The sequence below is a fragment of the Phialemonium atrogriseum genome, assembly GCF_030411735.1.
Source record: "Phialemonium atrogriseum strain 8032-3 unplaced genomic scaffold QBC33scaffold_23, whole genome shotgun sequence".
Lineage (NCBI taxonomy): Eukaryota > Fungi > Ascomycota > Sordariomycetes > Cephalothecales > Cephalothecaceae > Phialemonium > Phialemonium atrogriseum.
This window is the reverse complement of record NW_026848160.1, coordinates 434,802-461,266: the sequence shown is the minus strand read 5'-3', so window position 1 is coordinate 461,266 and position 26,465 is coordinate 434,802. Positions and strand designations below refer to the sequence as shown.

The 26,465-nt window shown below is 55.4% G+C and overlaps 7 protein-coding genes across 7 annotated transcripts; 3 read left to right on the top strand and 4 right to left on the bottom strand.

Moving 5' to 3' along the window:
- Positions 1 to 6,851: 6,851 nt before the first annotated feature.
- Positions 6,852 to 7,814, top strand: QBC33DRAFT_517623 (transcriptional activator HAP2; the record flags this gene model as incomplete). The annotated part of the gene is made up of 1 exon (XM_060426197.1): positions 6,852 to 7,814. The coding sequence occupies one exon, from the start codon at positions 6,852 to 6,854 to the stop codon at positions 7,812 to 7,814; it is 963 nt and encodes a 320-aa protein (XP_060280907.1).
- A 1,606-nt stretch (positions 7,815 to 9,420) lies between these two features.
- On the top strand, positions 9,421 to 10,184 carry QBC33DRAFT_457139 (uncharacterized protein; the record flags this gene model as incomplete). The annotated part of the gene is made up of 2 exons (XM_060424845.1): positions 9,421 to 9,837; positions 9,963 to 10,184. The coding sequence occupies 2 exons, from the start codon at positions 9,421 to 9,423 to the stop codon at positions 10,182 to 10,184; spliced, it is 639 nt and encodes a 212-aa protein (XP_060280906.1).
- A 572-nt stretch (positions 10,185 to 10,756) lies between these two features.
- Positions 10,757 to 13,917, bottom strand: QBC33DRAFT_194314 (DRMBL-domain-containing protein). The gene is made up of 3 exons (XM_060422537.1): positions 13,825 to 13,917; positions 13,619 to 13,773; positions 10,757 to 13,540 (listed from the first exon to the last, which is right to left on the bottom strand). The coding sequence occupies exon 3, from the start codon at positions 13,532 to 13,534 to the stop codon at positions 10,847 to 10,849; it is 2,688 nt and encodes an 895-aa protein (XP_060280905.1). The 5' UTR covers positions 13,535 to 13,540; positions 13,619 to 13,773; positions 13,825 to 13,917; the 3' UTR covers positions 10,757 to 10,846.
- On the top strand, positions 13,892 to 18,185 carry QBC33DRAFT_193710 (armadillo-type protein). The gene has a single exon (XM_060422535.1). The coding sequence runs from the start codon at positions 14,172 to 14,174 to the stop codon at positions 17,826 to 17,828; it is 3,657 nt and encodes a 1,218-aa protein (XP_060280904.1). The 5' UTR covers positions 13,892 to 14,171; the 3' UTR covers positions 17,829 to 18,185.
- A 286-nt stretch (positions 18,186 to 18,471) lies between these two features.
- QBC33DRAFT_517620 (uncharacterized protein) lies at positions 18,472 to 19,106 on the bottom strand (the record flags this gene model as incomplete). The annotated part of the gene is made up of 4 exons (XM_060426196.1): positions 18,472 to 18,514; positions 18,548 to 18,739; positions 18,854 to 18,936; positions 19,035 to 19,106. 4 exons carry the CDS (start codon positions 19,104 to 19,106, stop codon positions 18,472 to 18,474), a joined length of 390 nt encoding a protein of 129 aa, XP_060280903.1.
- A 4,671-nt stretch (positions 19,107 to 23,777) lies between these two features.
- Positions 23,778 to 25,094, bottom strand: QBC33DRAFT_456869 (uncharacterized protein; the record flags this gene model as incomplete). Its single annotated transcript, XM_060424830.1, has 3 exons — positions 23,778 to 23,917; positions 23,995 to 24,433; positions 24,486 to 25,094. The coding sequence occupies 3 exons, from the start codon at positions 25,092 to 25,094 to the stop codon at positions 23,778 to 23,780; spliced, it is 1,188 nt and encodes a 395-aa protein (XP_060280902.1).
- Positions 25,095 to 25,194: 100 nt separating this feature from the next.
- QBC33DRAFT_193902 (uncharacterized protein) lies at positions 25,195 to 26,208 on the bottom strand. Its single transcript, XM_060422536.1, has 2 exons — positions 26,087 to 26,208; positions 25,195 to 25,997 (listed from the first exon to the last, which is right to left on the bottom strand). Exons 1-2 carry the CDS (start codon positions 26,146 to 26,148, stop codon positions 25,295 to 25,297), a joined length of 765 nt encoding a protein of 254 aa, XP_060280901.1. The 5' UTR covers positions 26,149 to 26,208; the 3' UTR covers positions 25,195 to 25,294.
- Positions 26,209 to 26,465: the final 257 nt, after the last annotated feature.

Sequence of the window (26,465 nt, the reverse complement as noted above, 5' to 3'; positions counted from 1 at the left end):
CCAGGGCACCTCGATAACTGAGGTGCGGCGACCAGGGGACGAGCAGGGCGTGCCTGTTCGTCATGGCAGGCATCGTCGAGCATGTATTGAGAAGAGGGATCTTATTCAAGTCAACTAGCGGGATGCTTGGGAAAATATGGGGGATGCCACTTGTCGGTCGTCCACGAGGTAGGTCGGTGCCTGAGTGGTGATACGGGCTATCTCCTCAATCTCCCCTTTCCACCTACCCGTCATCATCCAGCTAGCTACCTGCCGTGGCCGATCTCTCTTCCCTGTGGTCTAAGATGGCTCGATCATCTCCATTCTTGCGAAGTATGGGAGCCGCAAACTGCGTCAACAGAGTCGTGGTCTTTCTTCGAGTGTGGGTGGCACTTTGGGGAGGCGTCATGGGTAATCTTCGTCTGAGTCAAGGAGTCTCGTAATAGCAGACGACACTGTACGCTTTAGCCAAGATGAAGGCAGAGGAACATGGAGGATATTCACTATGGCAAATAGAGCGATCTAGCGAGATGGGGGCCCATCGGACCTTCTATGCGTATGGTCTTGCGCATTCGATCATGAAGCTCCACGGAAAAGTGTTGTCAAACCGGGCAGCGCTTCATCCCCTGACTCGTGCAACCCGCTTCTAGGTTGCTGGACAAGTCGGTATGACTAGGCGTCAATCTCGCGAAAGGGCGACGAGATGTCGTATTGTCCCGGTCAGGGTAGATCACGCAGGATTGGACGGGATGGAAGGTGAGGGAGGGAAGGTTTGGCGACGTCTATTTTCGAAAGGGAGCAGACTTGAGAGTTCCGAAAGCTCCCGATGAACGAACAAGCTTCTCGACGGCTGACGCAGGTGCGCCGTGGAGACTGAAAGCCACTTCGTATACAATGTTAAGATTAAATGTCATGCTGAATGGTCCCACATCAGACTACCTAGAGACGAGAACAAGTATCGCAGCTTCTCAGGAGAACCAAGATAGCCTTGCTGGCCACCACCGTATAACCCTGGCCTGAGTATCTATCTACTCGAGTGTAATGTCCGAGTCAACAAACCGATGCAGTTCTAGAAGGCTTGATTCCCCCGCTAGCCTATCGAGGTGTCCTCGGCTCTGGAGCGGCTGAGGCAGTCGGTCCGTAGGGAGGAGACACGCTCAAGCCTGCCTTGGTCAACGACAAGGCCTCGTGTCGACCTATTTCGGTTCCGGAGATGAAGGTGATACGTTCCCCAAGGCTGCGAGATGCGGCGCAACGTGAGTACGGCCGTGGCTAATCGCTGACCAATGTCATCGAGGGGAGATCATCTGGACAGGCGAACGCTTCCCATGTGACTTGCCCCGGTAAAGAGTGAGGTAATGATATGAGTCGAAGGGAGCCGGCGACCAACTCCGATGGAGACCCCAGCGTTTCGCTGATGAATGGGCTTCAAATTACTCCGAACAAACCGGCAACTTCAAGACGCGCGGCTACCCATACATTCTGCAAGTGGCCACCATCGAATATGACCCCCCCGGGATATGGGGCAAGCTCACAGGTGACCCTGAAGCGCCAGCCAACCGATAAACAGAACATCCAAAAGGGAACCCAACCTCAACAGCGCCAAGCGGCAGAGAAGTTGGAGGCGTTACGGGGGAGGGAAATGGTGCGGAAGGCATGGCGAGGATTTGGCGCCGAATCGGAATGCAGATGTCGAGTTCTGGCATCCTATTTGTTGGCGCATCTCGGTCAGCCAGGGGCGAGCTCGTCGCAGATTCACACTAGGAAACTGTCTAGGCCTGATCAACAGTTCAGCCACTCGTAGCTCGTGATGACTTGGGGGGAAATGGACCCCGGTTGGAGCTTGCCGCCCACACGGCGTCTCGACCGTTTGCACGTTGCAGGTGTGATGGAGCCCGGGGTAAGGCTACGTTCGGAGCAGCCCTGGTCTGGTGCTCGATCCGTACCGCAAGCTAACCTGCGTGCCGCCAGGGATCGCCGTGACAGAGCTGCCCATTGGAGTGAGTGCTCACTCGAGCCCCAGTATTGCCCTTTGTCAGCAGGCCTGAAATGAGAACAAGTCACGATGGCAACACGAAGATGAGGTGATTGATGACAGCCAGGATTTAACGCTTTCCTTTCCGATCAAGCTCCCATCCTTCCCTCGAGATTCGTCTAAATTCTCCGTAAAAGGACCAGTGGGCTGCCTTGAAAATGCAGAAACAGGGGGGTTTTCCAACCAGTCAAAAAATGGAAGTCAGGCTGATTTTGGGGCATTCTCATCCAACTATTTCACTGTTTGCTGCACCCGCCAAATCCATCCATCCCCTCCTAGTCCTGCTCTTCTTAGTTGTAGAGTCCTCAACCGTTGTTCGCACAAAGCCTGGTTGACAACGCATCAATGATGCATTCTGTCGTCACCTGATTTCGTGCGTAATCGGGAATTCAATTCATGCAGCGCCACCACCATCCAGCCACGTACCCGATTTCGCCCAACCCCAAGTACCATTCCCGAGAGACAACACGAAACCTTGGATGATTATTGAGGAATTATTAATAAGACCATATAGTAAGTTTCTGTTTGCTCCTTACGGCTTCTGTCTCTCTCCGTGCGGCCAGGTGCAGTTTCCGCCACTTTGGAAGAAAGACGAGGGGAGCGGGGCAGGCAGCCGGCATCTGATCTGGGCTCTCTCTCTGTTTTTCTCAGGTGGGGGGATCCCCCACATGGATCGGAGGCTGCGGGTTGCTCTTCGGGTACAACCAAAACTGGGGATGCAGGAGTTGTCTCACAGGTTGGGCTGGCTCTTCAGCCCGAGCATATCTCTCCACACCGACATTTGGGCTGATGAGTTGGCACTGTCCTGCCTCACATCCTGATGCTTGCTACTCCTGCTTCCCCGAAGACCAACTCTGCCTAATTATTTCTTGGCATTTCCAGGGAGTCACCTTAACTGATAATGGCCTCCCGTGTGAGGGAGCGGAGGGTGCTGCTAACCCGAACCTGTTCTCATTTGGATTCCAACCCTGTTATTACTTAATGCTGTTCCATCACGTGCACCAGGATCAGGTTGTGACGCTGACCCAAGCAGGTATCGATCTCACTCGGGCCCCAGCCTCCCTCCCACCCGACGACGCACCAGGGCAGGGCACGGCGGTGTCGGCATTGTGGCCGTTTGCTGTATCTGCAGTCATCGTCTTGTTTTATGCGACGTTGCGAGACGCTCTGTCTAAATTTAGTAGGCAGGGGGTTGGGTCCAGCCAAAGCGACATCCCGAGAAAGAAAGCAGGCCGATCCTCGATCGGGAAAGTCTTGTTTTTGCACCTTTCAGCTTCGGAAACCGCCCGTGTCGTCACCGCTATCGCTACCACTATCGCCTCTTCTTTCGTATCCCCTGCTGCGGGGAGCGGCAGTCAAGCCCAACTAGCGGGTTGTTGAAGTCATAATAACCATATTCGCAAATTGATGCCTGGGGTGTCCCCGTTCAAAAAGTGTGGGCCCTTGGAAGCCAGAAAGAATACTTCCGCCGTACGCCATTCCTTCGCTTGGGTCACAGCCATCAGCAAATCACCAGCCGTTATTCTCCCTCGCTGCAGCCCCCATCTGGCATTTTGACACCTGACATTTGGCACCAGTTGTCAGGCTATAGGACGGATCATCGCAACGGCGCACCACGGCGCAACAGCACAACAACGCGACAGCGGACGAACGAACAGCTACAGTAGTGGTGGCGACAGCCCTATCCTCAAAAGCATCACCGCCTTTTCAGCCTCCCTCTCCCCCTTCCTCGTATATTTTGTTTCGTTTTTCCCCCAATTAATTCAGGTATTTTCTTCACATTGGTGGCGCTTTGGCCTACAGAGAGAGAGTGACCAGACCCGATCAGTCACCTGATGACAAAGCCCTTCGCGTGTTGGGAGCTGTGCACTGTCGTCGGGTCCAGCCACCCGGGGGCGGTTACTTATCCATAAACGACCACAAACCCGGACTCGGACCCACTTAGTGGCTGAATCAGCCAGTCACAAGTTACAAAAGAGTCTGGTCCGCCCTCAAATCATCTTTCGTTCTCCCTCGTCTCTCCTCTTCCTCGCACGACCAATCAACCACCCAATCGCTTGGTCCACAGTCGCCAGCACGTCGAGTCAAAACGCAGAGGGTGGGAAAAATTCATCAAATCAACGGCCACCCTCATCCTAAAATCAAACAAAATCTCAGTCCAATAGGGACAGCCGACAGCGTCGACCTTTCTGATTCATTTGAGAGCCGCCATTCGAGTCGCTTATTCAAACTTTTATCCGATCCGCCGCCTCGATTCTAGGTTCCAGACGCCCACCTCTCCAAGCAATCGAAGCTCTCCTGGGGGCACGCTTCTGAGTGGCCAGTTCGCCGGTGTCCAAAACCGAAACAAAGACGCGCCCGCGCATCGCGCCCATCCGCGCCATCAGGGAATCATACTAGGTATGGACTTTTAACGTTTCTGTCTGCGCTCCCTTTGCCTTGATCGAGCTGGCTTCGCGTCTCAGCTGCAGGGGATGATGCAGCACCACTTGGACAACGCGACTGAGGGCTTTTCTGGGGGGCGGCGGAGGGGGGCGGGAGGTTCACCGCAGTTTCGGGACGCGCCTCTTGCTCCCTCTCTCTTTACTTTTTTATTCTTATTTCTGGTTTAATTATTCCCTTTACCCCCCTTCCCTCCGTCTTCCAATCACCTTCCTTTTCCTCTCCTGCGCCCACACCCCCGAACTCGAACAAATTTCCATGTTCAAAGACAGGAGAGAGTGCCCGCTCACCTAAGGCACTAGTACGGTCCCTTGCGACTGCAACTAAGCGACGCAACCAGCCCCGGCGCCCCTCCACCCCCAGCCCAGATTTTTCAGCCAGTCACCGGCCGAGCGCAAACTTTCTTCAAGAAGCCGTTGCGCTCCGCAAATCAGCACTGGAATCGCAATCCTCGCGACGCAGGGCATATCGAAACCATCTTGAGTTCGGAAACCTATCATCACGGCCACCTTCACCATCAGCCTCATTATTGGCCCTAGACGCAGTCCCGTGATAGTAACTGCCTGCGGAAAACAATCAACCCATCTCGTTTGACAGCGCTCAATCAAAGGCTCTGTTCAATTCAGACCACTCTCTGTCACTGCAGTATCGCGACAATCCGCTGGAGCATCCTAGGGTAAGCACTCCATATCTATCTGACTGGCAATGTCTACCTTCTCCTCCGACATTCCTGCCCCTCTTCCCCCTCCTCCCTCCCGCGCCTTAGGCCCGTTTTTGGCGCCTTTTCGGACTTCCCGCTGCTGCACACCATCCTTCGCCGAAACGAGCAGTTGGTTTATTTGTTGTACTGCTGCTCGGCCTCGTTCATGTCATCCATTCCCAACTTCCCCCCTGTGCGTCCTTCCTTGTTTGGGTTGCCATTCTTGGAATGTACATCCATCTTTGTCCTTAGCTTTTTGTCTTAAGCCAGACCGCCTAGTTTATCTAAAACTCGGGAAGACACGGTGCTAACCTGCAAATAGATCGAGAACTTCCATATACCATTTCCCAGTCGGTGAGCAACCTTCGGGGAGAATAGACCGCAAGAGGGTTGTGGAACGGTGCGTACGTCAACTTTCGTTGCTTTTTTTTTTTTTTGCCCGTCCAAACGTGCTATTCCGTCTCTCCACCCAGGCCGAGCGGCGCTATCCTGACCCCTCTTTGCTGCCCGGTTGCAGTGGTCTCTCCCCCTCTATCACTCTTTCGCACCACACTACCTACACCTTTCTAAGCTACTCCCCCTTCCCTTACCATTCCCTACCCTGCCATGTCAGCAGTAAGGTTGGGACGGATTACCCGCCGGAGGCAAGTGCCGCATCCTGCGACCGCTTCCTCTGCAAGCTGCACCAGGTGAGGCGCGCGCCTCAGATTGCAGCCTACTGCGCCCTTGACATCGCGACGGAAGATTGCCTAGAAGTTACCTTCCCGTTTGCCTTGTGGGCAGCAGCCCGCCTACGTTGGTTCGAGATGCCTAGCTTTGCTTGACCCGGCTCAATTCCTCTCACTTTGCGCAGCCACCCACCCCACCTAGGCACTTGGCTGGTTCAGGGTGGGCCTGGCTCGTGCATGTTCCGTCATGCATGCCAACACATCACCAGGTGCTCCAAGGCGCGGGAACCAAAGAAAAAGAGCTGATGAGGAAGCTTCCCACCACCCACCGCCCCCCTCGCAAAAACATCCAGGCGCCTTACATGTTTCCCCCATGCAAAGCTAATGTCTATGGATAGATCTGAAAGCACAGAATAAATATCAACTGCAGACTCTCCGGGAAGCCATTCCTCGAGCTGTTTCGCCAGAAAAAAAAGGTACCCGCTCTCGGCAGCCGTAGTCTACCGTACCTCGGACTCGGCCAAATAGTAGCCCTATTTCCAGAGCATCTGGGTATCCCCGCAGCCCCCCCTCACGTGGTTTCTCTCGTCCCGCGTCTCTCTCTCACTGGGACTGAGCCACCCAACTTTTTCGCCCCGCGACTACATCAGCTTGCATATGCTGTGGTGCGACCAATTGCGCAGCTCCCTCGCCATCTACGCGACTTCTGCCAGCGCATCGACGCATATCCAATAGATTGGGTGTACATCCAGCCCAACCCACGGATAACTAAAGTGACGACACTCGTCCCAACGCGCCGAGCCCAACTCCGGTCCAGGTCCAGAGTCTTTATCAGTACCGAAAGCTCAGATTTGGTGGGTTTCGAATTGTTTCCCGCATCGACGCCGATCGATATCAACCATTACACCCCACTCAACTTGTGGTTCGCCAGCAGCGACCCTGCTTTACCCGGCAGCCGCGCGATCAGACTTCCCAACCACGCGCTCGACGCGATTCGTGACGATTTCTCGTCATCGTAGCCTCGACCATGATGGAGTACGCGCAATATCAACAACAACCACAGGCGGCACATTCGCAACCTCACATACAGGCGGGATATCCCAGCTCGGCCGGTGGCAATAACATCACCTCACCCTCAAACCCGCACATCCCGCAACACGGCGTCCAGACCTCGCCAATCATTTCCTCACAGCAACACCAGTCCGCAGGAGGTCAAGGCCACAACATGTATCAACCTCAATATGGCGTACCCCAACAAAGCATGCACTATGGCATGCCCCAGATCCAGGCAGCGGCCATGGCTGCGACGGCAGCGGCGTCTGGCTCAGGCTACCAGTACATGTCCTCAGATCCAAGCTTGACCCAAGGCTCGCCGAGGATGTCTGGCGTGAATGCGAAGAAGGATGCTAGGGGCCCTCGCTCACCACAACAGATGAACAGTCTACCCCAGCGACGCCTCAGCCAAGTCGCCAGCCCCGGCGTGCCGAACCCGCAATCCATGCTGAGCCATGGCCGGCCCGCCGTTGCGCCGCCCCCGATGCCACCCTCTCAGGGGATGCCGCACCCACAATCTCCCGAGATGCAGACTAGCGCGGTTGAGGAATCGCCCCTCTACGTCAATGCCAAACAGTTTCACCGCATCTTGAAAAGAAGGGTGGCGCGACAGCGGCTAGAGGAAGCGCTGCGGCTAACGTCTAAGGGCCGGAAGCCTTATCTCCACGAGTCGCGACACAACCACGCTATGCGCCGGCCACGCGGCCCCGGAGGTCGATTCTTGACTGCCGACGAGGTTGCCCAGATTGAGCGACAGAAGGGCGTCCAGACCGGTGACACAAAAGAGGAAGCTACGGAAGGAGTTAGCTCCAAGACGGCATCAGGCGGCACCAAACGGAAGTCGGAGGGTTCCTCAAACGCACCGAACAAGAAGGTGAAGACTGACACGTCAAGCCCGGAAGAGGATGACGAGGAAGATGCGGAGGACGACGGGTGAGAGGGTCGATATACCGTACGAGAAGGCTGCATCAACCTGATACCCCAATTTCCTTTGTCCAATAAACGACACGAATTTACGACAAAGCAAAGATTCGGCGACCCCAGCATTCTCCTCACACCTTGTGCACTGGTCTGTTTCTGAGTGGCTGGGACAAGCTTAAGTTAGGAGGGGTTCCTTGTGGCTGGCCACTAAAGCCCACCATCATGGACCTCTCTGCTTAGGTCGGACATTTCGTGCATACGTCAACTTCTACTCGGAAGTTAGATTTGCGCAGAATATATCGTTCTTCCACGGTGGCATTGGAGAATGCCACTCTTCACTCACTTTGCTCGATTTGCTTAGCCAGGGCTTATCACATTGTTTCCTATGTCGATACTCTCTACCTCACGACAAATATGCATCAACATTGCGACGGAGGAAGACCCCGACAGGCTGGATGGACGAGCGGGTCGTTGTTGGACTGGGACGTTGGGTTTTAAGGCGAGGGCACACTTCTCCTCTGTCTATATGATCAGGAAAGGAAAGACTGTGCATCATGGATGAATCGACACGAAGGATACCCCCAATATCATACCGGTTATTAGTTCTGTTTATTTTCTTATCATTTTCCGCGTTGCTTTTGCGTCTGCTCGATTCCGATGTAAACAACTATCAGGCCAGCCCCCCTCCCCCTTTTTATTTCAACCGTTCTTTGTTTTTTTTCTCTCTTGCGGTTTGGCGAAGTAGGAATGGGTCTGGCTACCTACCTCTGACAGCAGAAGCACACGTTGCAGATTGGCAGAAGAGAGCAGGAAAAGATGCGAAAGAATCAACAACAGATATGACCTTGTCTTTGTGGGGTTGGAAAAGATGGGTTTGTTTGTTTTCAGCGATAAGACGGACTTCGTTTCTCGGTAATCGGGGGCATTACATCACTGCTCCATACCGTTATGGTTTTTTATTGCTTGGGATTTGGAATGGGACGGAAGGATGATGATAGACTCGCAATGGGTAATCCGTCGCCGGATAGTCAAATGGAGATGATTCTCGTTACTCTACCTCTTACCTACCTACCGTATTTAGTGCAATAAACCACCTCATGACTTACGGCTTATGACTTTGCATGTCGGATGGTTGTCTCCTTCGAAGTGAGATGAGCAGCCAGGAAGAAGCGCACAGATTTGATACTCAATCCTCGAAAACGTGTGGAGGTGTCTGGTGCGGTGCTATTGGATGACATGTATATAAAGTTGATTGACACCAGAGGAATGATCGTTCTGTTGGGCCCTGTCGTGGTGGACGTCTTTCTCTCCGAGTCACACCGCAAAAGCTGTTAGCGCCTAAAATTTAAGGCATCAACATTTTATGTGGTGACCTGCCTCGTGACAGCGACTCCCGACCAGGAAGGCAGAACCGCTTCGTGATTCGACCACTATCCCAGTCGAATTAAATATTGCGGATGATACCACGGACCTCGGTCACTCCTTTATCAATTTCGTGTCGGTAGTCCTTCAAAATGCTGTTCTTCAGGTACGTCTCGGGGTTCTAAAATTCTGCGCGCCGTTTCCTTCGTCATGGGCTCGATTTGTGGGGGGCAGTTGGCATTGCGACGGGAGTTGCCGTGATGAGACGACATTCTCGGAGCAACGAGGGCTACGATGATAGCACGCTGTCTGGTGGTTCTCAATGGCCGGAAGGCTGGGTCACTGGTTTATCGACCGGGGCACAGGCAGGGCGTCGTGTGGGCGGAGACCCAGGCCATTGCCATCGCAAGCGCGACTATCAGGCATCGAGTCAACTCCAGCACCTGGCCCGGGGGGAGCGAAACGGACTTTTGTCGTCTGAATGCGGCCGCGCCTCTTGCCATGAAACTGACCCGTCCCCGACCCATAGCTTCTTCAAGACGCTCATCGACCACGAGGTCACGGTCGAGCTCAAGAACGACATCCAGATCCGCGGCACCCTCAAGAGCGTCGACCAGTACCTCAACATCAAGCTCGACGACATCAGCGTCGTCGACGATCTCAATTATCCCCACCTGGTACGAGACTCCCCCTCCATCTCAATCCCTACCCCAGCCCCAACCAACATCCCTCCCTCTCCTTCCCAGCTCTTTGCGGCAGGAATGCCTTGCTGACATCATCTTTCCCCCCTCGGTTTGCACAGAGCGCCGTCAAGAACGTCTTCATCCGCGGATCCGTCGTGCGGTACGTCCACCTGCCGGCCGGCGCGGTCGACATCCCACTACTGGAAGATGCGACGAGGAGAGGTAGGGTTTTCCATTCCTTTCCCTTTTCCTTCCTTCTCTCTCCTCTCTCTCCATCCCCTAGGCCGAACCAGGCTCCTTTTACCTCCTGTCGGGGAAATACAGCCGTGGGGGCCGTTTGATTCCGGCCTATTCGGTCTTTGCTGGCTGGCTCTTTTCTCTTTTGTCCGCCGATGGATCCTCCCGAGCCCGGTGCCCGTTGCTAACCGCGTTTGTGTGCAGAGGCGGCAAACCAGGCTGGGAAGGCTAAGTGATTCGCATGGCTGGGGTAGCTGCTGCCGGGGTTGATCGGTGAGAGTGGATGCTGGACATGTGTATGCGTGCGCGCGCGTGCGTGTGTGTATGGATGACATGACCGAGCTGGAGGTATCGGTGGCGGGGCATTTTGGTGGCGAACCACTACAACGAGCTCCTCATAACTTGGGGGAAGGCACTCGACCTAGGCGAGGCAAGAAGTAAACTGGCGCCGGGGAGCGGACGATTAATCGGAACCAGTCATTGCCCCTTATTGGGGAGGCGGCTTTGAGCGATGAGGGATACCCTCGAAAACAGACAATAGGACGATTGGAGGATGAAAGGTCATGGTCAGCCGGAGTTCGAGGCATACCTGGCTACCCGACTATCTTTATGTGAACCGCTAGTCAATCTAATTTAGACCCAGGTTACAGACAAGTGTTAGCCCTTCCAAATCACCGTCATATCATCATGGCCTCTATCTATCCGATGCCCGGAATCCCCCCTTTTCCGAGAGGAACATGTCAGCAGGGCATCACCCCCGTCCGAATCACCAATACACACCACCACCCCTCCCGTCCTTTCCCTCCCAAAGCGCAACCCCGGCACCGTCCCCCTTCTCATCCCCCTCCCCCAGCACACTCACCAACCCCCCCTTCCTCCTCTCGGCCAGCCACCGGTCGATCCACCCCTTCATCCTCCTCCGGCTCTGCTCGCTGCCCACGTTGACCGTCGGCACCACCCTCTCGACCCGCAGCGCCATCAGGAACAGCGCCAGCTCCCGGAAGCTGCTGTGCTCGCTATACGGCACCCCGAAGCACGCCGCCTCCCGCGTGCTCCCGCGCTGCGGCACTAGGTCCCGCGCCACCAGCCTCGCCCGCCACCCGGCCCCGTGGAGCAGCTGCGCCGTGGGGAGGCTTGCGGGCGCCAGGTTCGCGTTCGCGCCGGTCGAGTTCGCGGGCCGGTAGTTCCAGCCCGAGGGCCGGAGGCCGACGACGCGGGCGAAGTGCGGCCGGTGCAAGGCGAGGTACTCGGCCAGCGTCTCGGCGCGGATCTCGGCCAGCATCTGCATGTGCACCTGCGCCTCGGCCGGGTCGGTCGTCAGCAGCGCCGCCAGCTCCGGGTCGTCCAGCTGGGCCACCACGCGGGCCTTGGAAGGCGGCGCGAAGATCTTGGTCCCCAGCGACTGGGCGATGGCCTTGCAGATGCGCTCCTTGCCGATGCTGTAGGTGCCGCAGACGACGAGGAGGCGCGGCCGGCTGGGGAGGCTGGGCTGGCGGATCAGGGCGGTGAAGGCGTTGAGGGGGGTGGCGGTGGTGGCGGCTCGGGAGGGGGGGCTATCGGAGTTGGGGTTGTTGCGATCTCCAGTCACGGTAGCTGAGGCGTTGTCGGCATGTAGTTTCTTGTCCGAGGTGAAAAACTTGCTGACGCTGTCCATCCCGGTTGCTGCGCCTCCGCGACGACGGAGGATGCCGTCCCACGCACTGTCGTCGCCGGATTCGAGGGCTTGGTCGAGAGACACACAGAGGTCGGCACAGGCTTGGATGACATCGTCCTGCGGCGGGAAAGAGTACCTGGAGTTTAGATACGTCGTGTCGAGGTAGCATACGTCAATCTTCTGCTGCAACGTCTTCCCAGTAATGGCATCTATCCTGTGGGGTCGAAGTTGGTCGTGCTTGACGTGGGCCGGACAAGCACGAAAGTCGCCGCAGTGGAGGATGCGCTGCGTTCTGCCGCCCGTGGCCTTCTCGAATAGGAATAACGAACTGCCGGGGCAATGGTTGGCCGGAATCATGGTGACGAAAACTCCCTCCGTGCCAGGTACCGGAGTCTTCTCCTCAAATTCCAGCTCCACGACATACTTGGCCGTCGTCCGTAGCTGTGACTTGACCAGAGACCCCGTGACCTTGCTGCAGTAGATGGGTCCATGGGTCCAGCTGGCTGTTAAGCCCACATAGTGGTCGCTGTGGAAGTGGCTGAGGAAATATGCCCTGCATCCTTCTACAGCTCCGTACCGGAATGCGTCAACGCAGATGAAGAAGCCCGGCATGATCTTGTAGAAAGGACATGTCCGCTGATACGCAGGCCTGCCGCGAGATGCATGTTCCGCCGCCGCCGCCGCAGTCCACGCTGCATCTTCTGCATGCCCGGCCATTAGTTTGGTGAATGCGGAACCCGACGGCCCTTTCCCAGACCCTTTATCGTCCCCAAGACTGATAGGATTCGGCTGCCCCCGGCGAGGAATGGCAGCTCGAGCAAACCGTTTGCCAATCTGCGGGGCGTCGACTTCATTATCTGGCTCGACCTTGTCCTGTCTAGATGGCGTAGGTAGAGGGGTTGGGTTGCCGTCAAGACAGGCGTTGACATGAGCTGTTGCTTGATCTGGTGTTACTCCGGCCAGACTTCCATTGCAAATCGGACAGCTCTCCGCCACGGCATCTTCCATCGCTGGCTGGGGAAATCCGTCATCGCAACTGTAGCTCCGCACCTCTTCGGCCTCTAGTCTCGCCTGCTCTTCCATGTACTGCATTTCTCGAAACTCTTCGCCATCAGGGTCATATTCAGCAAACTCGTCCATATCTAGGTCTGCAAACTCCCCAAAATCTCCATTTTTTGAAGGTGTATCCCCGACTTTCGCCGTGTTTTTAATGAGGTCGCTATTTGCAGAACTCTCTTTCTGTAGGAAAGGCTGTCGAGCAGTCCCGTTCTCATCCGCGGCTATTGAGCGCCCGAGGCCGAGGTCAGGTCTCGAGCCAAGGAGAACGATGCCTTCCCCATCTTTTACACCATTATCACCCGAATACTGCACACATGTTCCTGGTGTCGAAGGTTCTTCCTCGTCAGATGAATCGTCGAGAAACGGGTTATTCGAGACTCTCGTTGGTTGCTTTCGCGCCAATAGCGGTGTAACTTTCGGCTCTGGGCTGATGATGCTGGGCTCTTCCGGAGGTGGACTTGATCTCCAACTTAACCTCCTCTTCTTTACCGATGCCTCAATCTCGTTGTATCTTGGTTCCTCTGACGCTAACGGCTCGTCGAGACCATATATATCCTCCTCTTCCTCCCCTACTTCCGAGCTGTCCTGTCCCTCGCAAATAAACATATGTTCATCGGAGGGTTTCTTGAAATAGTTGAGGATGCTGGCATTGGGTTGTGATTTCTTCTTCGAAGGTGGGAGTCTCGTTACGACGCTCTTCGTCGAGGCACGCGGGGTTCTGCTCAGTTTCGAGGTCCTCATGTTTCACTGCTCCGCTTAGGGTTAGGGTGCCCTGATGAAGCTGTTCCCTATAAATAAGAGTCTGAAGCACGAGAAAGCGCACACCTTAGAGACCACGTGGCCTTGCAACAGTGGATCAAGTACTTGCGGTTTTGGGCATGGAAATCTCGAGATGTCGGGTTTAGGTCACAAGCAAACGCGCTATGGGCACATCTCTTGCAGCGCGTTGTCACGTGCCCTTCATTATAGAGATGGCCGGTCTTGAAAGATGGCCTCAGTGAAATTTCTGGGTAACACACAATCATACATACCCTAGGAATCAATTCCGAAGAAGAATACTCCTTCCCCGACTTAAATTTATGTACTTAGCGGAGCTCTTGGTGAACATTTTGTAGGTTTTGGTGGCTGTAACCCAGAACCCAGCGTTGGTGAATCCTGGAGGGATGATTAGCTAAGCCAAACAGGGTGCCAGAATTTTTCAGCCTCATGCTTAATCGGGTAACTTCAGTCGAGCATCGCCGTGACGGCAAAAGTTCATTCCATCACAAAACTAAATCGCGTCGGCGGCTCAGCAGCACGCAAAACCATCGAAAAAGCATGCGCGTATCTCCATGATAAATGGAATGACATTTGCACTGGCAAAGTAACATCTAGCACAATGTCGGACGCCGATTTCGAGCAGATCAAGAAGCTGCAGCAGGAGCGCAATGCGGCTGTGGCTGCGAAGAAAGGATCACGAACCTTTGATCCGGCCAACCTGCGTACTGACACGTCAACCAAGGCCAAGCTGATAGATGCCTGGGACACCACGGTTTACGACCGCGACAATGGCGATAAGTTTGCTGGGTACCACACCACCCTACCGGATGCAGGTGGTGACGATGATGTGGACATGGCCGACGGCGACAACACCCGCCGCCTGGTCGGTCAGTACACAGCTACTCGATCACAGATTGATGAGTTCTCCCGAGGCAGCGGGGTTGAGGAAGAGGACATCTTGGCTGGCCGAGGCGAGCGGAGCAACAGGATCACCGACAGAGAGACCGACTACCAGAAGCGCCGATTCGACCGGGGATTGGCTCCTACTCGCGCCGACCCTTTTGCCGCTTCCGAATCTAAAGATGGAGAGAATTACCGGGATATAATGGAACGGAGAGAGCTGGAGCGCGAGGAAGAGCGAATCCGACACGCAATCGAGCAAAAAAGCAAGGAGCAGGCTCTCAACGGCGATGAGGTCGAACATCAGCCCACTCTCAAGATTGAGGCCGATAGGGCAACTCCCGAAGCCCCATCTGCTGAAGACGCCGGCGCTGGCCGAAAGCGGAAGAAGAGGTGGGATGTGAGCTCAACGACGGCGGAAGAAGAAGCCACTCCCGCTCCCGAGGCCAAGAAGCGATCAAGATGGGACCAGGCTCCGACTGTCGCGGCTCCGGGAGCCGCAGAAGCACCCAAGAAGCGCTCGCGCTGGGACCAAGCCCCTGCTGCAACTCCCATGGGAAACCAAGGCCTCGCCACACCAGCCCACCCAAGCCAGGGTGCCGCGATGGCCCCCGCCTTCGGTACGGATACGGGAGGCCGATACACGGTCTTAAGTGATGAGGAGCTCGACGCCATGCTCCCCGGCCCCGACGACGGCTACAAGATCCTTGACTTCCCTCCCGGATATGCTCCGGTGCGGGCACCGGCTCACAAGTTGATGCAGACACCCGTACAGGCCACCGGATTTACGATGCAGGATCCCGAGAGTGGAAGGATCACCAGCCAGCAGATGCCCAAGGAGATTCCTGGTGTTGGCGATCTTCAGTTTTTCAAGCCTGAAGACATGGCATACTTTGGCAAACTCACCGACGGCTCGGACGAAGATAGCCTCTCCGTCGACGAGCTCAAGGAGAGGAAAATCATGAGATTGCTGCTGAAAGTCAAGAACGGCACTCCTCCCATGCGGAAGACGGCGCTCAGACAGCTTACCGACAATGCGCGGAACTTTGGTGCTGGCCCGCTCTTCAACCAGATTCTCCCGCTTCTCATGGAAAAGACTCTCGAGGATCAGGAGCGCCACTTGCTCGTCAAGGTCATTGATCGTATCCTCTACAAACTCGATGACATGGTCCGCCCCTACGTTCACAAGATCTTGGTCGTCATAGAGCCATTGCTTATTGATCAAGACTACTATGCACGAGTCGAAGGTCGCGAGATCATCTCGAACCTCAGCAAGGCTGCCGGCCTCGCAACAATGATCAGCACCATGAGACCGGATATTGACCACACAGACGAGTATGTACGAAACACAACAGCCAGGGCCTTTGCGGTCGTCGCGTCTGCCCTTGGCATCCCCGCCCTTCTGCCGTTCCTCCAAGCAGTCTGTCGAAGCAAGAAATCGTGGCAGGCTCGCCACACGGGCGTTAAGATCGTTCAGCAGATTCCCATCCTCATGGGCTGCGCAGTCCTGCCGCATCTGAAGCGCTTGGTGGATTGCATTGGACCCAACTTGAATGACGAGCAGACCAAGGTTCGCACCGTTACTAGCTTGGCCATTGCGGCTCTTGCTGAAGCCTCCAACCCCTACGGTATCGAGAGCTTCGACGACATCCTCAATCCTCTGTGGACCGGCGCTCGCAAGCAGCGCGGAAAGAGTCTCGCAGGCTATCTCAAAGCTGTTGGATATATCATTCCACTGATGGACGAGGACTACGCCAACTACTACACCACCCAGATCATGGAGATTCTTCTCCGGGAGTTCGCTTCTCCGGATGAGGAGATGAAGAAGGTCGTGTTGAAGGTCATCTCCCAATGTTCGGGCACGGACGGTGTTACTGCCGGTTATCTTAAGCAAAACGTCCTCGACGACTTCTTCAAGAACTTCTGGGTCCGGCGGATGGCTTTGGACAAGCGGAACTATCGCCAGGTCGTCGAGACGACGGTTGACATCGGTCAGAAGGTTGGCGTGAGTGAGATCGTCGAGAGGATTGTCGCAAATCTCAAGGACGAGAGCGAGGCGTACCGCAAGATGACGGTGGAAACGATCGAGAAGATTGTGGCCTCGCTGGGGGCGGCAGATATTGGCGAGCGGCTCGAAGAACGGCTCATCGACGGCATCCTACATTCGTTCCAGGAGCAGAGCGTCGAAGACATCATCATGCTCAATGGGTTCGGCTCCGTCGTCAATGCTCTCGGCACTCGTTGCAAGCCTTATCTTCCCCAGATCGTCAGCACCATCCTCTGGCGCTTGAACAACAAGTCGCCCACGGTCCGACAACAAGCTGCGGATCTCATCTCGCGAATTGCCATGGTAATGAAGCAATGCGGTGAGGACGGGCTCATGGGCAAGCTTGGTGTCGTCCTTTACGAATATCTCGGCGAGGAGTACCCCGAAGTCCTCGGCTCCATTCTCGGTGCACTACGCTCCATCGTGACGGTCGTCGGCATCAGTCAGATGCAGCCTCCGATCCGAGATCTCCTCCCCCGCCTCACACCCATTCTCCGCAATCGTCACGAGAAGGTTCAGGAGAACACCATCGACCTCGTCGGCAGAATCGCGGATCGTGGCCCCGAGAGTGTCAACGCCCGGGAATGGATGCGTATCTGTTTCGAGCTGCTCGACATGCTCAAGGCTCACAAGAAGGGCATTCGCCGCGCCGCCAACAATACCTTTGGCTTCATCGCCAAGGCCATCGGCCCCCAGGATGTGCTTGCGACACTCCTCAACAATCTGCGGGTGCAGGAGCGTCAGTCTCGAGTCAACACTGCCGTCGCCATCGGCATTGTCGCCGAGACTTGCGCACCGTTCACAGTGCTGCCGGCGCTGATGAACGAGTACCGTGTACCCGAGCTCAACGTCCAGAACGGCGTCCTCAAGTCCCTCAGTTTCCTGTTTGAGTACATCGGCGAGATGGCCAAGGACTACGTCTACGCGGTGACGCCTCTCCTGGAAGACGCCCTTATCGACCGCGACCAGGTTCATCGCCAAACGGCCGCGTCGGTAGTCAAGCACATCGCCCTGGGCGTAGTCGGTCTCGGCTGCGAGGACGCCATGATCCATCTCCTCAATCTCATCTACCCGAACCTCTTCGAGACCAGCCCCCACGTCATCGACCGCATCGTCGAGGCCGTCGAGGCCATCCGCGTGGCCGTCGGCCCAGGCCTGGTGCTCAACTACGTCTGGGCGGGGCTATTCCACCCCGCCAGGAAGGTCCGCACGCCCTACTGGCGGCTCTTCAACGATGCGTACGTGCAGGCTGCCGATGCCATGGTGCCGTACTATCCCAACCTGGAGGAGGACATCATTGACAGGGGCGAGTTGGCAATCGTGCTTTAAGGGGCGCATCGTGCGAGGGTAGGGTAAGGTTGTTGAAGTTGTCTTATAATCGTTCTTTCTCAGGCGGGCTAGATGAAGATCCCGCAAGACACCCTCATATCATGTTGCGATTGTTTTTAATGGCCGGTCCGTGGGCGTTGCCCTCACAGCAGACCACGGCTCCTTCATCATGGGAAGGGAAAAATCTGCGGTAGCTCAGATCACAGGTGTCATGCCATGTATGTACTGTACAAGTATTCAGGGTCTGGCTGTAGACGGCAATCAAGGAGTTTAGCAAGCAAGGCATCAATCATTTTTGCCGCCGGGCAGCAACGAGAGGTGAATATGTTTGTTCCCTTGCATAACGTTTGAGGCGATTCACTTGCCCAACCTCTTTGACTTTCACGAGCCGAAGCAAATGCACCCCTTTTTTGGACTGGATGTTTTTTTTCTAAAGTCAGATTTAATATTTACTTACCCCTGACGATTGTGTCGAGCTGATTCGTCCGCAACGACATGACAAGAGAAGCAAGTAGGTCGCGTGGCCCCTGACCAGGCAACACCATGAACTCGGCCGGGTAGGGACAAGCAACGATTATCACATGCGTACCACGACAGCCTTTGCCTCTCCCGTTATCCAAATGCCGACCGAGCGATGATGGCATCACTTCACCAGGATCAGGGTCACGGACGAGCTCCTCTTACCCCTCCAGGTTTCCAATACCAAGTTTCTTACTTACCCCCTCCTCATACGGTCGGGGCCACCGGTTGGCTCCCCCGGGGGCGCGCTATCGAGGACAGGAAGGACATTGGGGGTTGTTCGTTCGCCCCGCCTCTTAACCATCGCGGGGATATTGGGCACCTTCCGAAGTGAGGCATCTCGCCCGCGCGGCCGCTGGCGGAGGTTGCCGTTCTGCTCTACTTCGGGGTCGCTAACGACCAAGGGGAAGGGAATCCAGTCCCCGCCCCTTCCTTTCATCGATATGCCGCGGCCTCGTGGATGGATGGATGGGATGGATGGGAGGACCAGGTGGCGAACTACCTACTCTATCTGCGTCCTGTGGTGGTTGTCCCTCGTTTGACTTGCTTTGGGCGAGTCATGTTTGACGGGTGACGAACAGGGACGTAACTAAAGATGTGGGTATAGTTACAAGCCCTTGATGTTTCTGCAAGGAAGCACCTTACCTAGGTATAAGCCGCCTCGTGTAGATTAATCTGGATACGAACAGGGGGCGTTGCCAAGCCGAGGCCTAATAAACAGGGTCCAGTCCAAAACCACCAGAAGCAAAGGGTCATCATGCTGTCTTCCCCCACGTATGCAAGATGAGGGCGGGCCTCTCCTTGGCAAGCTCGAGGAAGAAACAGGGAACTTCCCTGCCGCATTCTTTCCCAGCATCAGGCATCTGCCGCTGTGGGGTGGGGCGGGCGGCCGCAGAGGGGGAGGGTTGAAGAGGCGGTGAAAAGCGTGTGGTGCTCTGTGTTCGAACCTGTACGCAGTACAACGTAGTGTTGCGAGTTCGCAGGGCAGAGCAGATTTAGTGGGGTGGTGTGGTGCGGGAGCGGGGTTCGTCAAATGGCGGTTGCAGTTCGCAAGGAGGCTCGGTGTCTAATTTGAGTTTAGTGGAGGATTCTTCTTTCTGTCCACAGACGGAGGGAAGGCGATGGACCCGGGAAACAACGAGTTGGGCGGTGATTCTGGGGGTCTTTCCATGTGACACAATGACGTGATAGGGCAAAGGACTCAAAGCGATGCGTTCTTTTATTTGGGCTTCTGATTAGTTGTCTACAATTTTCATCACGTCGGAAGTGGAAGAAACGGGATGACGACCATTTGCGGAATGCCATGCATACGGAAGGGACATGGAAGTTTCCAAGCCAAGTACCAAGTATCTCACCTCACCACAGGGCGAAAGTAGGTACCCCACCTCAGTCATGGGTTAGATCTGAAACATGTATATGACATCATCTTGCATGAACCTGGCCTAGCAAATTGACGGTGCAATCCTCCATACGAAGAAAGGCAAGAAGCCCGCAGCGGAAGGGGAAGAAACGGAAGGGAGGGATTCAAAGCGGAGCGACCAATTGATTGAACACAAGAAGATTGAAACCACAGATGGTGGGGTTGACACCACTTTGGTAGAAGCTTTACTGTGGGGCAGGTCCCGGATTGGGAGGAGGGGTGGCTCGATCAAACGAGAGTAGATTTGCAAGGGTCCTCTCGGAAACGGGCGAAACCACCGACGCCACGTACGTCAGCACACATGGGCACTATTTTGACGACACCGACAACAGCGTTGGAGAGGGGATAAGCAGATGTCATATCTCTTGCTGGTCGCCACTACCGCAAGCCCTCTTCTGATTTCCTCTAGGTATCCCTCGCTGGCGGGAGTAGGAACGAGAGCAAGGGGGAGAGGAGGAGCCTCGCCTCGAAGTCAAGGCTGGCTCATTGCAGTACTGCAGTGCTGCAGTGCTTACAGGTTATGCCGACTCAATTTGAGCAAAACGTGGTAATGGCAGCTCGGCTGTAATTAAAGGTTGAATTGCCTCACTTTAACTTCAGCTCCGCATTCCTCTCTTCCCTTTTGACTTTGGCATCGTCACATCGACTTCAAATCTCAACTTTGGGTGCAACAGCCCCGCACGGACCTGATTAGGGACCCTGAAGATCAAGGGCCCAGCCACCTGCGTAGCGCAACGAGACTCGTTCGTGGCCATCTCCAAAGATCGTCGGCCAGCACCTGCATCACATCTCGCCGCCCAATCAGCCGACATTCTACCACCTCGAGGAAGGCGGCAAGTTACTCTACACGTGTGCCCATGGAACCCCCCATCAACGCAACCAAGCTTTTCACCACGGCCAAGGCAGATGCAGAATTCCCACCCTACCCATGTTTCCACATCGACGGCTCAAATAGGTTTCATAGGACAATCTCGGTAATATCGACGTCATTGAACGCCCGCTAAACGTCATTGCCAACGGGAGGATGTGTGACCGTCTCTACAACCTACCACATCGTTGGTTTGATGACCACACGATCACAGATCACATCGCCATGCCCTCGCTTGCCCGTAGTGCGCTCCGTTTCTGGAAAGGAAGGAAGGAGGAAGGAAAGAGGCAACTGTCATCGAACCTGCTCCCACAAGCGAACCAACCGCCCGCCCTGTTTGTGAGTCAGTTCGGGCCTCTCGACCTTGGAAATTCGACGACTTAGCCTCATCCATCCAAGTCAGCCAGGATAGAGAACCGAACCAGGAAACATGGAACGAACGAGGTCATCTTGTTGCCAAAAGCCCGGCCAATAAGCTCCCGAGACTCCTTTACGAAGACACCAGCCTTCCCCGGTGCGCCCAAATGATCATATAGTACGTTGCAGTGGCATATACTAGGTAGCCCCTAATATCCAAACCCCCATATTAAGTTGCAGGTGGGTGGCCCTAGGTTGTTTCCTCCCCCCCCCCCCCACCCCAAAGGTATATCCACCGACGTCCCCACGGCGCCGTCGCCGATCAGCAACAGAAAAAACTGCGCCCCGGGAGACACGCATTCTCATTCTCTACCGAGCCCGTTCCATGCCTCACAAGGCAATGATCGGTGCCTTGCAGGACTTGAAACACAAAGCCATCTCGACTAAGCTATGTTGCCAAGCGCACACACTTTTTTAAGCTTCAAGATAAGTGGGCGGTTAGTTATCAGAAATCCGGTCCCCCTTTTTGTCACCTCTCTCGCAAGCCCTTGCTAAGCCACCCACGTTTGCCATGCCGTGCATGACTTCCGGTCTGGAAATCTGCAATGCCTGCTTTGTCCATAACGCTGTAGTTCAGTACCCACCAACCCTCCCCCTGACGTCCCCTTTTTTCCCCCCTTTCCCGCCATTCCGTCTTGACTAGGTGCGAAGCATGTGTACTGTATGTACGAGGATGTGGACCTCCCTCCTGTCAATCCCACCCCAGACGCCACCAGAGAGAACAGACACTGCCCACCCATCTGATCCAAAACCCTTGATCGCCAAGAGGAAGGGCCGATCGAGTTGGTAGGTCCAAAAGATTGGTTCCTATCCGAACACCCTCATGATGCATGCCTGTCCCGCATCCCGCATCCGCATGCTGGAAGGGGAGGATGGATGGAGGGCGTGGTTTTTTTCCTCGTCTGCCGCCGGCTCTTGATGGGAGGAGGCCCCCTCCCCCTTTCTCCACCCCCGTCGTCCTAGCCCATTCACATGCCCACTGCCCAAGTATGTGCAGCGAAAACTAGGCAACCATCCCCCAGTCCAACCCGTCCGCACCCCCGGGCCCCTCGCCGATCTCATGCCAGAGCTGTCCACGGAGGCCAGTTCCTACCGCTGTAGTCCAGGGTAGGCGAAGGGGCGGGGAGGGGGGACCGGCTCTTTCGTCACAATGCAATTGGGCCGGGGGCGGGAGAACCGCTCACTGATGGGGTGGCGCTGCTTGTTTCGATTAGAAGGGCGGCCTGGGCGGGCCGCCGGGCGGGTGACAAGGAGAGGCAAGAGAGAGAGAGAGAGAGAGAGAGAGAGAGTCACGTATGTCGTTGGGTGGTTGCGTTCCCGTTCAGTTGCCCGATGCTACTGTTGTTACTTTACACGGCGGCTTTTTCTTTGTCTAAGGGAAAAAACGCGGTGGAGTTATTGCGAGACATTCTGGGGTTGTTTATTCGCTTCTGAAACTTGACAGCTGATCAGTGATGAGGGCTTTTTTTGCATGGTTAGTTCCTTGAAGAGCGAGGCGGGTCTAGAGATTCCGATGATGGGCTACGTTTGGGGTAGGGTTTGGGGGAGGAGGCCCTTGAGGGCGTTCTCATCATAGATAACTCGCAGGCACGATGCTTTGGGTTTGATAGACCGTAGGAAGCCCGCAGGTGGCTGTAGTAACGATGGCTATGCAGCAATTGCTGGTTGTGACTATACTCAGGGGTATATGCTAGATGGTGAGAGAGCTAATAATAATACAGTTCGACTTTACTCCATTTTGCCTTGTCTTCTCTTCATCTCCAATTAATCCATTCAAAATAGGATAGGTTCGGGAAGTGACTGGTGTTAACCTTAGTGGCCTGGCCCCCTTCGATTCATCATCAACTTGATCAATACCTACTATGCCGCCGTGGGGCCCGTCCTCATTTGCACCAGATCATATCCCACTCATCAGGAAGAGCCCATGAGAAAGATGTTTCTTTTGCAAGAGGTGATAAGGATTTGAGATCAACAACCGACAGTAAGAGACAGAAACCCAAATCTCGTGAGCCCGTGATCAGACCCATCCGTGGGAACTGCAGGGCCCTTGAGATGGAAAAGCCAACCATGAAAACGCCAGTTCGTGAGGGTATCGTCCCAGCGAGGTCCTCCCCTTTCCCACGACCCATGTGGAGGATAATCACCCCCCCTTCGCTTCCTCTCAGAGTAATCGTCCAAAAACAATGTAAAAAAACAAAGGTTCCCCGGGAGTATTATGTATATGGCGGATGGGTAGTTGTGGGGAAGCCCAATGGAGAGAGTGATCGACGAGAAAAGGAACCAAACCGGTCGAACCGTCAAATCCAACCCAATTCTATTAGAAACACGCTCCGACGCTCAGAGCGTAACAGAGGCATAGGAATAAGCCAATAGACCGACACACGGGGCCAGCAATATCAAACCCCTTCACCCCAAAAATAGTGAGGGTGCCTTAAATGTGGGGGTTGAGATGACGCCGTCTCGCCCCTTCCCACCCCGACCCAGTGAGGGCAGTCTATGCTGTCCGGACACCTATCCTTCAGAATAAGGAAGGCATCGGGGTGGTATGGTTGGTGGGGACGCCACATGACGGTATATCAGACGGGGGGGCGGAGGTAGACAGGGTACCGATGACGAGGCACATGTAGCGAAAGATGAGAATTATAAAGGTCGTAAGTCTATCCGGGTTTCGTGAAACGTCAAGGAGATGCGTCTCTGCTTCGGTGTCGTCTGAGGCCGGGCATGTTCATTCGGATTGGTGGTCTTCAGAGCCTGTTTCTGAGGGTGTCTCGCCCTGGCCCTGGTTCTTGTGCACCTTGCGGTGTCGACGAAGGTTGGAGACTACCGAGAAATTGCGGCCACAGCCTTCAACTTCGCAGGCAAAGGCTAGATACGTGTCAGTTAGTTCGTCTGCTCATGTCCTCCAATATGCGACCAGGGAATTCCGTGTGAAAACTACTCACGTTTCTCTCCGGTGTGGCTGTACATGTGAGTCTGCAACGAGCTGGGCCGAGTGAACCGCTTATCACACACTTTGCACTTGTGCTTCTTCTGCGTGCTGGACGAGATCTTGGAGCTGAATTGGCTCATCATCGACTGAGGTGCCGGTGGTGCCTGGCTCGACATTAATCCCTGCGGCCGAGGCAACGTCCGTCCAGACAGGGACTCGATATCAGACCCTGCTGTCGAGTAGTCACTGACCGATGAGTCGACGGAGCCGCCATAGTAGCCGTTCATGCCGGCCGATGATATGCTCGAGTTCGTCGAATGGGCCGAAGGGAACCCGTACGAGTCGGCTGATCCCCGGCTGCGGTTCCGGACGTCGTAAATGTTGCGCGGCGTGTCCTGGCTCATTGAGAGCATGCCATGGCTCGCCTCCAGCGCGTCTTGGAAGCTTCTACGCTCCTCCTGTTGGCTGTAAACGGGGTCAGTCAGGTTACAGCCTTTCGCGGACCGACTCTCGGAGGGGGTTCACTGACTGGTGCGAGAACCTTCTCGCGTGCTCTGCGTCTGGTGCCAGGGCGAAGGCCCCTCGCAGGGGCGCAGGCGCATACCCTAGGTGATCGTAGGGCGTTGGCGAAGCTACATATGGCGCATTGACGGGGGAGGCAGAGGTTGTGTAGGCCGGGTCTCCATAGGCTGCCGACGATGTCGGGTGCTGGTGTTGGTGCTGCAGCCTGTTCAAGCTGGAGGGATCTTGGGGGATACTAGGTAAGTTTTGTTGTCCATAGATGTCCGCCATGAGAGGGCTACCTGCTGACGCAGAGGTCACGGGCATTGAACCATAGGATGCCAGAGAGGCACTGCTGCTGGTACTTGCCCGGGAGCCAGGCTGCGGGTGCTTTGCCAAGCCATTGAGGTTGAGATGGGGGAGGACACCAGGCGTCGGGTTGCCGTCGTGGCCGCCCACGTACATGCCCTGACTCCCGCCCTGAGATGCTGCGCCGCCCTGAGATGACGGTGCCCACGGGTTCGTGAACTGGGGATGGTTCGAGTAGGAAGACATGTGGTCTAGGTTTAATGGTGCGAAGCGTTGTTGGTTTGCGTCTATCGTCATCGTCATGATGAGATTAAGGTAGGGAGTGGTTTGGTAAGAAGGACCGTTCCTTCCCGTCGTAAAAAGTAAAAATCCCCTCTCTTGGGCACCAGTTGGTATGGAAAGATGTTCAGGAGCAAGCTCGCTGATCAGATGCGGGACCCCGATAGAGTAAAGTTTTAAGGTCTCGCGCCACCTCTGCGGGGACGGTGACTCTCAGTTTAGGTTCAAACTGAAAGGGACCAGAGTACGAGTCGAGATGGAGGGATCAGCGACCTTAAGTGTCTTCGAGGGGACACAAAATGTCTGACAAGATGGCTTGCGGGACTGTGCCCTGTGCTTGGGGGGGGGGGGTAGGATTGCTCTAGGGCCAATCGGTACTGGGGCCAGTGTGAACGGTATTGCCGTTTGGTCAGCGGGACAGGTGGAGCCGTCCTGAGCAACTTGTGACGCCTCCGGGCAGGGGTGATCGACGGTGGAATATGCTTCTTGAGGAGACAGACCCTAATGTAAAAGGGCGGCCGGGGTTTGCAGGGTTGGCACAGGACGACTGCAGACGGAGGGAGTCTTATCCAGCAGCACGAAGATGGGGCTGGACCAAGATGCTGCTCTTCTGCCTCTTTAGCTCGACGGAAGATGGGAAGAGATGGTTGAGCGGTGAGTTCTGAGAGGCCCAATCGACCGGGGAAATGCCTGGGGGTCTGATTTTGGTAGAAGAGCCGGAGAAGTGGAGGGCGACAGAGATGTCTGACTGGCACCGAGACAATGGCACCCAGTGCGAGGGATTGGGCGTGGCCGGAGAACGTAGAGAGGGACGTTGGTCTCAAGATCCTTGTGGTGGAGGGAAGATGCTGGTGGTGAACTGTTGGGATCTGATGTTCTGGCTTGTTGATATCCAGGTAAACGGAGGGAGGTTGTGTGTGTCTTGAACTTGACAGGGCAATGGAAGAGCAGGTCAAGGGGTTAGGTTTACTTAACATGCGAAATAAGATATGCCCGTGGCAACTACGCATACATACGATAGATATAAGCCGCCGATGGGAACAGGGACCGGGGAGGTGAAGTGGCCAAGAGACGACATCTGGGGTGGAGGGAATGGGGGCGTATGTTGAAATGAGGCAAGGCGTCTTTTTGAGCCGGTGGTGCGGGTTGTGGCACCGCGCTGCCTCGATAGGGCTGCTACATGACTTACGCAGTGGAGGTAAGTACTTTTCCTACGTATGGGTACCCTTCAGCATTGGAGTGGGTGGGCCAAGACGGGGTGGATTTTGCCAGTCCAGATTCCCTGCCTGCCCGTCAGGGATGTTGTCGAGGGTTCACATCCCAAGGAGAAATACATTTACATGTGTATTGCTCAGGTACCTTGCTAGGTACATACCGATTGCAGCGGCGCCACTT

Excerpts from the sequence above, each read along its gene's own strand:
- QBC33DRAFT_193710 (XM_060422535.1), top strand. The coding sequence starts at position 14,172 with ATGTCGGACGCCGATTTCGAGCAGATCAAGAAGCTGCAGCAGGAGCGC.
- QBC33DRAFT_194314 (XM_060422537.1), bottom strand. The coding sequence starts at position 13,534 with ATGAGGACCTCGAAACTGAGCAGAACCCCGCGTGCCTCGACGAAGAGC.
- QBC33DRAFT_193902 (XM_060422536.1), bottom strand. The coding sequence starts at position 26,148 with ATGTCGTCTCTTGGCCACTTCACCTCCCCGGTCCCTGTTCCCATCGGC. Across the intron at positions 25,998-26,086 it reads ATCGGCGGCTTATATCTATC|TTCAAGACACACACAACCTC; the intron begins GTATGTATGCGT and ends TGCCCTGTCAAG.